Source organism: Acomys minous (assembly GCF_964271855.1).
Source record: "Acomys minous genome assembly, chromosome: 19".
Lineage (NCBI taxonomy): Eukaryota > Metazoa > Chordata > Mammalia > Rodentia > Muridae > Acomys > Acomys minous.
The window spans coordinates 53634030-53646969 of NC_140499.1; the positions used below are offsets into that span (position 1 = coordinate 53634030).

Sequence of the window (12940 nt, forward strand, 5' to 3'; positions counted from 1 at the left end):
ACACACATATTTTTGAAAGCTAATAGATAGTCTTGGTTATATAACTCTATTTGTTTCATGTCTATCAGTAGAATCTGAGTATTTAGAAAATTAGACTGAGATACTTATGGTGCAAGGATATTTTCTGTGGCTTACTGAGATTTTGTCAAAGTAACGGTATCTGAAAACCACAAAAGAAGTTAAGTGCCACACATTTGGAATTACTTTTAGATGAAAGGAAGGGAGCAGCCTAGCAATAAGGTGACCTATTCACATTACTTTAGGCAGACAAAAATTTAGGGCAAATCTCAGCCCAACCTAGTTTGTGCTCATATTGTAAATACTGAAATAACTATAAACAATGAAGAATTCAATGGTGTATAGTGCTAAATAGATTATATGAAGATGAAAATTAAATTTCTGAAGAATTAAAATATTAAAATTAGTAAAAATATTCACAGCTTTAGACATGGACATAATATATTTTTAGATTTAAAACTATAGAAAATCAAAATAACTTAAAAAACTCTTTACTTATAAACCTCTTCCTGAGATTAGTTTAGTATTTCTCAACTTTACCAGGTCGATTAAACTAAAGGCAATTATAAATTTCAACATATTAAATCTTAAAACTGTCCTTCACTTTAATCTCTAAATTACGAATAAGCCCTTTAGACAGTTTACTCAATCAGTGTGTTCAGGTGAAAAATGAAATATAATAGTAAGTTAATGTACCCACCCAAAATTGTCATTATAATGAAAATAAGACAAAACAAAATCACTAGAAAATAACTTAAGGATAGACTATATGCACAAAGGAACAACAAAAGGGTATATACATAAGATAATCATCACACACATGCACACGCACACACACACGCACACACACACGCACACACACACACACACACACACACACACACGCACACACTGCAAATAAAATAAGTGATCCAAAACCATGAAACTATACCCAAAAATATCTCATATTTAAATGCTCTGTAAAGAAAACAAACTTTTAATTCTGGACATTTCACTTAACTTTTTCACTAAAAGAAGGGACATACCAAAAACTTATTTTGCATATTGTCATACATAGCAGTATAACATTAGAGAAAGAATTACTAAGAGAAGATAAGAACAACACTCATTTTCTTTAAAATTAGTAAATATTGTTTCAAAAACCTTACACACATAGAAATATTTAAATCATGATTACTTTTGAAATATTAACTTTGAGCTCAATTTCCAATTCTGTGGAAGTGGTACGACATTATAAGAGGTTTGAATATTATTAAGCTCGGTTGAGATAATCTCAGACATTTTGACTAAAAATTGCCATTATTCCTTCTCAAGTCTCTGATGAGGTTAAAGACTAGATAGTTAGTTTTTACAATTATGCTTAGTGTTTAGGGGTTATGATGTTTTTAAGTCTAGATAGTTGTTTAAGTTGATAATGATGAGATATGATAGATACTGATTTATATTCAGAATTTTAGACGCACCAAGATAGGAAAGATGTTCTCTTCAAGTTTGCCAAATACAAATAGCCAAAACACTAAGAATGTAACATTTATATAATTCCTGATTGTTTCATGGTTGGTTCTTCTTACTGTAGGCAGTTTATTGTGCATATGTGTAATAATGAAAATGTATATGTAAAATAAAATAATATTTCATAAAAAATAATAAAAATACATAAACACAACATAGAAAAGAGCTTTTGTTTTTTTTAATAAGGTCCATAGAATCTTCAGTAGAATCCAGTATAATAAAAGGGTAAATATTGTTTACTCAGCATCCAGTACAATGTTCAACTCCAGTACAATGAACAACTCAAGACAATGTTCAACTCTAGTACAAGATTAAAAGATAAGAAGAAAGAATAGCTCTTCCCTTCAATTCGGCTTATGTCTGTTGACTCTTCTTACAGTGTCTGAGACACTCGAATAATTAGCAAATAGTTGCTCTTTTCCTTTCAGTTGTCAAGACTACACACAGGTTGAAAGTTTTGAAGGGCTATTCCACTAGATTCCAAGAGGGCCCAAGAGCTGAATGAATCAGCATTCATTTGTCACAGTGTCACAGTGTAATGGCCTAGCCCTTTACAAGCTTGCTGTGAAAAGAAAAATTCTCCTGAGTCTTGAGTCAGCAGACTGAAGCAGTAAGCTTTCAAATAGTAATCAAAACCAAATGCATCCTGTCGTTTCATGCCATGATTTTTTAGTTGCAACTTAGTTTCCCTCAGTCCAGAATACAATTATTTTTTCAATTACAGTCTGATCCCTGTTCTATGCCCTCCAATTTTTCTTGAAATTCCTTTGATAAGTAAAGGACAAAATTTTCAGTACAAACAATTCAACAATAAATTAATTATTCTGATAGAAATGAGCTATTTCTTTCTTCTAATGTTTTAGTTGAAGATGATAATATTTAAAAGAACAATAGGTGTTCTTCCTGGCTTATGGTAATTTCTTTCATACCATGAGTTCTTATCATAATAGTATCTATGTTAGCTGTCTCTGGTTTCTTTAAAATATTGCAAATTAAAGTTAACAATGGAACTCTGTAGTAGGTTTCTCAAGGAAAATAGCTACATGTGATGGTCTAAGCAATCAGTTACATTGTACGTCCTATAATTGAAACCATAGATACGTACCTACAACCCAAATACACAGGAATCTTTCCATGTGCAGGTTAATGAAGGCTATCAAGCACTAAATAAATTGATAAACACAGATATACAATTTGAATAATGCAGTACTTAAATTCAGTGATAGGAAAGACACCTCAGAACCATTATTTGGTAAAATTTAGGCTTAAAATCTGATACACACAAACACACACACACACACACACACACACACACACACATGAGTGTGCTTATAAAAATAATTGTAGAATTCTCCCGTTTAATAGATTTTATAATTCATGCAATATCTAAGTGTGTTTGGGAATCAAGTTTACAAAAATATGTCAAAATTTCTAATTAAAAAATGCACTTCAAAACAATGTTTCTTAAAGTACTTCTTGAATGATTTTTCCAAACATGGTATTGTAGTTAACTCTTTCAAATTATATTTAATTTAAATCTTTTCATTTCTCCAAATAAATTTATTTTTGAGGTCCTAGAAGATATTTAGTGTGTGAAACAGTTTTATGGAGCGCAATCTTTTTTCCAACATCTCCATCTGCTGGCATAGAGAAAAAATAAAATTTTAATCACTATTTTTTAAATATAAATTTTTACATTTATGTTGCTTTATAAAATTAAATTATACAATACTTAAATTACTATTAGCTAGGCAAATTGTTATTTATTACAATTATTCATTAGAATAAATAAAAACAGATTCCTATGAGCAAATTTAAGATTTGCTCCTTACAAACTCTAGAAAGTCAGATACTCATGTTTATAGTCTATTTAGAAAGTTCCCATTTTAATGTTTTTCTAATTTATGCCATATTAAATTTTACTAAAATCATTTGTAGTATGTAATAAGTTAATATTTTTTTAAAATTCCCTGTTGTTTTTGTTAGCTGTTTATATGGTGTGAACAGAAACACAAATGCCAACTTATTATTTTCTAAAAAAAAAAAAAAAAGGTTATTTTTGTTGTTGTTGTTCTTAAATTAATTACTCAGGAAGAACTACTAGAGTCCCTTTCCATACTCATAATAAACTCAGACAAGGCCTCAGAGGCAGATCCAGACAAAAAGCAGGCTTTCAAAACCATTAGAAAGACCACTGAGGTAAATTATCAGAAAACAGTTGCAATTGGGAACACTTTCATTTATTCTCTGACAGTTCGGAGGCACTGGGGAAGTGGTTTTGGGTAGATGGGTTGATGGGTGGATGGATGGGTGGGTGGGTGGATAGATGGATGGATGGATGGATGGGTGGATGGATAGGTGGATGGATGGGTGGGTGGGTAGATGGATGGATGGATGAATGGATGGGTGGATGGATGGGTGGGTGGGTAGATGGATGGATGGGTGAGTGGGTGGATGGATGGATGGGTGAGTGGGTGGATAGATGGGTGGGTTTGTGGGTGGATGGACGGATGGATTCTGAGGTCTCTCACCGCTTTCAACTCCTGCTCAGAAGATTATCCCAATTTTCTCTCTTCTTTTAGCTTTTGCATTTTTCTCTTAATGAAGCCTTGTTTAAACATTCATTTTAAAAATTATCCAAAAAGTAAGACAAGGAGGGAGTTGGGGCAGGGGGGAAGAGGAGGACTCTACAAAGGGGAAAATAAAAGGCAGAAGAGGAAAAGAAAAACACACATGGGAAATCTGTCTTTATCTCTATGGTATCCATGGCAACAAATGGGAACAAACAAGTACTTCCATTATCCCATTGTGACTGAAAAGGTGTGGGTGCTAAGTGCAGCAGAACACACTCCTGATCAGAATAAAATGACTTCCTTTCATTTAACCCTTTACTAGTCAGTAGATGCACTCAGATCTTTAACTCCATGCCAACCTCAATGCTCCTGAGTGAGCATCCATCTCACAAATACAGTTAAATCATTAAGCAGATCCTTTCCTCTGCCAAGAGGACCTTTGCTTTCTTAACAAATAATTCCAATGCTGTTGTTTTTCCTCTGTGCAGTAATAAAGGTAAAGAATAAGCTAATTCAGACAGCAGCAATTGTGATTCATGGATCTCAGCAGTGGTTTTAGAAAAGACCTCCTTAGGTTTCCAGACAAAATGGAGGAAAGGTATCTTGACCTTATCTGTCAATGTACTTAATGTTGTTGTGTCTTTTCTATGAGAGAACCCAACTAAACACAGCAAAGAAACAAATTATGTGCATGGGAGTAAAATCCAGAGCAGAATTTAAATGATCATGTTTAGCTTTATGTATCTGACAGCAGAGACACTTCTCCGCTCCTGTTTATTTAGCAGTGGAAGTTGTAGTTGTTTGGTTGTACTTCACACACATCCCTTCTATCTCTTTCCGTCTCTTTAAGGAGTTAAATTAATTGTACCATTTTAATTTTTCTTAGCAAAAAGTGTTTTTAAATATGCAAATATTTCTATTTGCAAGTTTCGAAATTTATTTTTTCCTTTTTTAAATATTTTCATTAAAATTTTTTTCAATTTACATCCTAATTTTAGCCCCTCCCTCATCTCCTCTTGAGCTCACTCTTCCTCCCTCACTTATTCCCCCTGCCCACTCCCCTAGTCCTCTGAGAAGAAAGGGGGATCCCTCCTCCCCTATCATCTGACCCCAGCCTATCAAATATCATCTGGACTGAGTACAACCTCTTCCTCTGTGGCCTGTCAAGACCACCCCACTAGGGGGAAGTGATCAATGAGTCCATGGGCACCAGAGCCCATGTCAGAGGCAGCCCCTATTTCCCATATTATGGCATCCAGAAGGAAACCGTGCTGCCTATCTATTGCATCTGAGCAGAGGGTCTAGGTCCTCACCATGCATGGTCCTTGGTTGGTGCATCAGAAGTTCTGAAATGTCTAAAGGGATAAAAATAAAGTAAAACACATAAATTGGACTCTAGAAAATTCTGTCTACAGAGCCTGTTTCTGTAACTGTGCCATAAAGCTTGTCTGTAGCAATGGGTAAGCTTACGACAGGGGACTGCAAAAGTCAAGGTCCTGGATTCTCCTTGTGATACCCTTTTGCTTGGTTCCTCTGTGTTATTTCAATGCCTGGTATAAAGATCTGTGGGTAGGGTAGTTTTATAATCTGGAAACGCATATTTAGAGATTTTTGTTTCACCTTTTTTTTTAAGAAAGAGAAGATATCTATAAAAAAAAAGAAAGCTTGAATATACTGGTTTCTCAGAACTATTATCAGATATGTGAAATTCCGTAGTTAAATAAAAATATGTATTTGTTCCATGTGTACATACTCTCACCACATACCGTATTTCAATACAATGTAGGCTAGAAATAGACCCATTCAATAACACTGGTTTGAGGATACACACCAACACAAACTAAAATCCCTGACCCTCAAATAGCCCCAGTACAGTGGCTCAACACCTGTTGGAATAAAGAAGCATCCATTTAGTTTGGTGAATTTATCTATTATTTTCCTATTAAGTTCATCTCATTATTTTTTTTTACCAATAATCAAATTAATTATTAACCATTTTCAAAATGTCATAAATATTTCAGAATCTATGTACACACCCACTTTACAATGCATTGTCACACTGCATTTGTGCATACAAATACAGCTGGGTAAAACTGAACACAGAGGCATGTCAAACTGTAACTCAGGAGAAACAGAAACTTTTTGATAACACAGTAACAGCCTAATTCAGTAGGTAAATAGGTCAAGTGCGGATGCCTTTGATGTTTATTTAAAAGGTTGGGGGTTTTGTATCTGTTATGTAATAAAATGTATTATATTGAGATACCTTTTCTATGACACTCTATTACATTTTAATTTTTCATCTATTTTATTTAGAGGGAGCACGTGAAGGTCTGAGGACAACTTTCAGGAGTCAATTCTCTCCTTCTGGACTTAGGTACCCGGGAGTAATATCAGGTCCTCAGGCTTGATGGAAATGTTTTTACCCACTGAGCCATCTGGTGTTTCTTCTATGAGCAAATTCTCTTTTTCTATTTCCATCTCTAACTCTTATTTCTCCATCATCTCTATCTCCATCGGTGTCTCTTTACTTAATGTTAGAATTTTAAAAGGACTCCTATCTTCTTAAATGGCTCCTTCAGAAAGCTAGAATTCCAATCAAGTAAATAACCACAATCACATTATCACCCTTTGCATTTCTTCATTTATTTGTGAACAGGAGTTGCAACCTGGCCAACTGATGTACATGGTGTTGCAGAACTACAGCACAGAATGCGTGACAGGCTTCGCAGGGGAACGTAGGTGGGATGGCAACCGGTTGTGGGAACGCTGCCTTGGGCATTTCCTCTGGTGATTTTCCGCTCTGTTACATGGGAGCCAAAGTGGGAGGTGAACCACCTGCAAATCTTCCCCAAATTGTTATCTATGGAATGGAAGCTGAGAACATCAAGGCAGCAAACATCTGCCAGCCTGGAGGCCGGAAATGGTGGCGGCTGGGAACGCGCAGAATGCTGCCTCAGCTCGGGGACCTGGCCGCCGGCCTCCGGCGACCTCGCACTTGCCTAGTAACTAGACTCAGGTCATTTGGCCCCCCAGCCTTGTCAGAGTGTCCTGCCGAGTTCCAGAGCCCCGTGCAGAGGCCAAGGGCTGATACTGAAAACTGCTAAAGCTAAAATGGCTGGTATGCGACTTCTTCAAATTTTAAAACTCAGCCGGAGGCAATTGCTTCCGAGTCATCCTCATTTTCCAGCCGCCTTTGCGGGAGCCTGCTACCCTGGAACAAAGCTCACACGGGCCCCTGGCGAGGACTCTAGCCATCCTCGCCTCCACATGGGCGGTAGCTTCAGAGAGAGGAGCACGGACCTAGTTTTCTGATCCTTGCCTTCCCCATCCTCATTTTGCAGGCAACCTGGTTCTCCTTTGTATCCCAACCTCGCAAACATCCCCATCACCACCCGCATTCCCCATTGGCCGCATCCCCACGCCTTCTGGGTCCCTATCTTCTTAACATCCTTTCCCTGGCCGCTCACACCAGCCAGTCAGGGCCTGCGTCAGTCTCGTGCCCGCGCCCCTCGGGTGGGCATTATGTAACAGCCCCGGGCCCAACTCCACAACCATTGTATTAACTTATTCTGTGCATTAGGAGGGCGTAGGGCTTGCGGGAACTGCAGGTTGAAGCTGCCCTGCCTGGGCAAGGCAGTCCCCCATGGGATCTGTCCAACAGTCCCACAGCGCGCCCTGGGGAACAACGTGTTCTCTGTTGGGAGAATGCCAGTAGTCGCACAAGAGGGAGGGGGTAGGGAGAGTCTTTTTGGAGGCGCCAGAATCAAGTAAGGACCCCCTGAACCCGAGAAACACAGGTCCAAGCCAACCCCCACCCCAGCTTCTTAGTGCGCACACTAACACACTGTTCAGTGTCTTTTTTCCCACTCAACACCGCACGCCATCCAGTGGGGGTCCCAAAGATTTCAGCCACCTTCTCTCTGTGCCCTCACACGCACGCGCGTGTGCAGTTACTCCCACCCACACATGACAGGCCAGCAACACACACACACACACACACACACACACACACACACACACACACACACACACACCACACTCGCGATCACTAGCTTGCTTTCCCTGTGCAGCGCTGGAAAGACATGAATATTCATTACTTACAAGCATTGGTGACTGCGAAACTGTTTGCTACCTCCAAATTGTCGATATGGGGTGTCAGTCTGAACTCCGAAGTAGAAAACTGAACCATCCCTACCCGAAATGCACTGTATTCTTGATCAGCGCCCCTTGGAAATAGCCCCCCTGCAAAGAATAAACAGCAAACAAGAGAACCATGTCAGAACCCTGGAGAGATAAGAGGGGAGCTGTTAGTACCCAGCAGCCGGAGTCTCTTATTCTCACTAACCGCTAGAATAAACGTAATCACGGAGTTGGACAGCAAGGGTCGGACATCCAAAAGGTGGCCACCGGGGTCTAGGAAAAGAGGAGAGTCTGGGGACCAGAAATATTTTCCTCCTTAATCTTAATCTTTGCCTTCATACCAACCCCCCAGAAAAATCTGAGCACACTAGGAGATGCCTTGAAGGCAGAAGTAACAGCAGTCCCGGGGACAGAAAGGAATAGATCTTTCCCTCTATTGTGTCAAAAGGCATAGTCATTTCTTTTTGCTTCAGCCTAAGAAAATCATGTACATTCTAGGTAGTTTAAATCTGGAATGCAGTCAAGGTATGACATAAGTCTACATGACATGAATTAATTTGCCCACTGTGAACAAAGATTACCACCAAATTATGCACAATTCAAAGGCATAACATAAAAGGTACCTACCTATCTGTATGCTGTTAGAAGAGACACCAAAAATCAGTCCCCATAAAACAGGAGAAAGGAGGACAGAAATATGCATAATCTTTTGCATTTCCAAGAAAAGTAGAGCATCCACAAAATATCCCTCGTTTCCCTTTTCCTCCTCTTCCTCCTTTGGCCGTTTTTCTCAGCAAATTAGATCCTCTGCATTTTTTTAGGTCGAAATTTAGCAGGGAACTGCTAAAAACATGAAGTGAAGGCAGAAGAGTCCTTATTTCCCAGGTCTAGCTGGTGGCTGTCGATGCCTTGCGTCCTGTCTCCGCTCCCGAAGTCCCCAGGACTGGCTGAATGCAGTTTTTTAGCTGGGCTGCCGCTGTGGTCCCGATGTCTGGGAATATTCAGCACCCTCCCATGCACTCACACAATCACCCTCTCTGGAGCTCTCTTCTCTCTCGCTCTCACATGCGCGCGCGCGCACACACACATTCACACACATACATACACACACACACACACACAGGAAAGTCACAGAGAGGGGCAGGCAGTCCCGGGCGCGCGTGCGCGACTCGAGGCAGGCGGCGGGCTCGCGCACCCCACCCCTCCCCCGCACAGCGCCCCGCACCCCGCACAGCCCTAGCAGCTCCTGCGCGGTGCCGAGAAAGCGAGGCTCAAAGCCCGGCAGCCTGGTGCCTCTTAGAGACCTCCAGTCTTGCGCATCTGAATTTTAGCACCGAGGACAGCGCTTCGGTCCGCGCCCTGGGCTAAGGTTGCAGGGCTTTCTGTAGCTGCAGAGATGCTCCAGCCAGATCCAAATGCTGCAAAACTGATTTCCGGTTGCTATGCCTAGGAAGTCGAACTGATAATTGCTGTTGGCAGCGGAGCTTTCTTTCGTAGGGCCCGATTGTTTTACATTACACAAAACGAATATGATTTGATCGTCTCAAAATCCACTTAGCAATATGGACACACTGCTTTCCTTCTGTCTCACCTGACCGAGCTAAGAAGCAAATAAAATGCACCCTGAAAGGAAGATTCCCAAAATTGTGAACTTTAGCTACCTATGATGTAGGTATAATCCCAGGGAAACCCAAAATTCTGTCCTTAACTACAAAAGATGCCCTCCCTCCCCGCCCCCCCTCCCCAAGTAACCGAATTGAAAGTAACAAGCCTTTGAAAGGCTTGGTGTGGAAATCCACCTTTGGAGTATGCCTCTTTGGGTTGTGGTTTGATTTGTTCAATCCACACTGCCTGTGGATTTGCTCTTGTTCTTCAGTGCAGACTCCCTCCCGCTGTAGGGTCGTGTAGACTTGGCTTTTAGATGTCTTTTTAAAATATGTATTGAAAGGAATCTGGGTTTATGGGGTGGGGGAGTAGATCAAGGGAGTCTAGAAAGGCTACACGGCTGCACGAACTTTCCACACTCGTGGTTGCAATCTGGAGTCTCCATCACATTTTGGCCTCAGGTTTAAAAAAATAATCACTGACACAAAGATGTAGGTTACCTCACTACATCGAGCCTGATTGAGCAGCCGGAAAACCACTAATAGGTTACAAATTAAAGTCTGCAAAAAGGGGGTTGGTAGAAAGTACTGAAGGCTGCACACGGCTGTGAATTCTACTGCATGCTAAAGCCATCTCCATATACCTGCTGTGGCAATTCTCTCTGAGGCCTCAGAAATTCCTCACCAAATTGTATGTGTTTTGTTTTTAAAAGAGAAATAAAAGAAAAGAAGTCTCAGTTCAAATAACTGTTGCCAGGAGCCTGGAGATTGACGCTGACAGCATCAAAAGGGAGAATCTGCTGGTGGCCGCAAGTGCATGAGAGCACTTCGTGGTTACATCTTCTAGAGAAAATGTGACTTTAATATCACACATGGTAGCTTCCTTCTTAACCATCTTAACACATACTTCTCCCATAGAGACACTGGGTCTCAAATTCCTCATTTATTAAAATATATATTTTAAATATGTTCAGCACAAAAGTGAGAAGAGATGAACAAAAGCAACAAGCAACACAATTCTCTGTGGCTTCTAAATACTATAACCTTGTGATTTCAAAGTAAGAGTGTGTGTGTGTGTGTGTGTGTGTGTGTGTGTGTGTCTGTGTGTGTGCGCGCACACATAAGTCAAGAATGCAGAATGCATCATTAATGTACTAAGCTTAAATATTATAGGTGAAAATACCTTGTTTTTTTGTAACCAATAATTTATTTCACCTGTGAATCAAAATTCTACCATAACTGTTAAGCAAGTCCTCCAAATAAAAAGAGACCTGTAGAAAATCAATAAGAATAAAACTATAGGCAAAACAACAATTATAAATATGCCAACATGTTACATGAAGAATAATAAAACAAACTATACACATTTTCATCTCTACTTCTAATACCCAGTACAGGAATAGTTTGAAGTTTATGAACTTCAACATCTAAAGGTATCACATCAAGAGATACAGCAAATGAAGTGTCTCTTCAGTCGTATTCTTCTTTTTCTTGCTATTCAAGACATTCCACTAAAGTGTCTTCAGTCCAAAATGCTTTGGGATGATAGTTGGAAATAAAGGGAAAGTAGTTTGATTAAGGGAAAATGTGTGATACTTAATGTGTCTGTCAAGGAAATTAAATTTTAAAAGAATTTTTTTTCCAGAAGCTGCTTTCATCTTAACTTATTTGAAATTCAAGGGCAGATACAAACTCAAAAATTGACAGGACTACATCTTAAAAGAACATTAATTTGCTGAATCATAACACATTCTCCCCAGGGAGTGTGCACAGCCTTAGCAAATAGTAATGTCCTGTTGATAGATTATAAAATCTATAAAACATTATCAGGCATTTTAAAAATCCAATTGCTACTCTAGTAATCTATGTTAATAATTTAGGTAAACACCTGACCTTCACACTATTAGAAACTTTTCCTAATAAAACATAACATAATTACAGTAATATTATCTTTCATGAAGCTTTTCAATACACCATGTTAGATACTAAGTATTTCTTTTCACCACAGAGTGCTGCCTAATTAAGTATAATGAAGTTAAACAGAATGGAGTAAATGTTTATACAATAGAGTTAGTTTTCACAAATTCAACGATTCCCCCTTTAAAGGCATGACGCTTCATGTTTATTGAATATTTATCTTAAATTTACCAATAGCAAAATCAATTTTTAATATTACAAAGAAGCTGAATAGAACAATAGGCTCCAAGAACCAAGTTGCTGTTTTCTGCCCTCTGCTGTTCACTTCTGGAATATGTAGACATTAAATATTCTTTCAGATGCAACAAAACTCAGAAAAAGAAAAGAAAAAAAACCAAATATTATTTTCTTTATTAATTGTTTCAATAGTTGGTTGGTGCTGTCGATTTTAGTGTGTATTTATATTTCAATATAATTCATAGCATGAATTACATATAAATTTGCTCATTTCTACCTTAGTCCATCTTCAATTACATATTTTTTAATTTTAAAGTAAATTTTCATAAAATATTTAAAGAATCTAAATGTTCATCAAGTCCTCAAGTTTTTATATTTGTATTCTATAATAATACAATAATAATAAAAATATTTTTTTTATTTGGAATGGAGTGGTGGTACTTTTGAGTAGACTTGAAAGAAACTTCTGGCTATATTCCTAGTAAAAAATTTACTCTAAATAAAGATGTTATACTTCATAATTATAGAGTTTGACCAAGTAGAAGTCATCCTAACCCTGAAAAACTTGGCTGCAATTCAGCAAATGAAAAGAATAGTATTGCATTTTGTCCATGGGAGGTGGCCAAGGGAACAGTCCCTACAGACAGACCAAAGTTCCAGTGTTGTAATCATGAGAGCTCATTTCCTAAGATATCAGAAAAAGAGGAATGAGAGTCGTAAAGATCTAAATACAAAGAGAAAGACATCTTGAGGCTCTCAATTAACAACAAAATGATAGCATAAACATTCAGATGGAGTCAATATTGTTGTTTTGTCAAATTGTTAAATTATTGACTCAGTGTATAAAATTCGAGGCCCATGAACACATATATAAAACTAGGCTTAATAAGCATTATAAATGTATGTACAAATATATGTAGGTGCATGTCTGTATAT

General features: G+C 38.5%; 1 protein-coding gene across 4 annotated transcripts in view; it reads right to left on the reverse strand.

Moving 5' to 3' along the window:
• Window positions 1-9419, reverse strand: part of GRIA2 (glutamate ionotropic receptor AMPA type subunit 2) — a 115103-nt gene extending 105684 nt beyond the window's left edge. For 2 of the 4 annotated variants that reach the window (XM_084768803.1, XM_084768802.1), the window contains exons 1-2: window positions 8874-9419; window positions 8208-8348 (exon numbers count right to left, since the gene is read on the reverse strand). In XM_084768803.1, the coding sequence (XP_084624929.1) occupies window positions 8208-8348; window positions 8874-8961 (229 nt within the window). In that variant the 5' untranslated portion in view covers window positions 8962-9419. The remainder of the gene's footprint in view (window positions 1-8207; window positions 8349-8873) is intronic. The other 2 variants (XM_084768800.1, XM_084768801.1) reach the window with 1 other exon arrangement.
• Between the last annotated feature and the right edge of the window lie 3521 nt (window positions 9420-12940).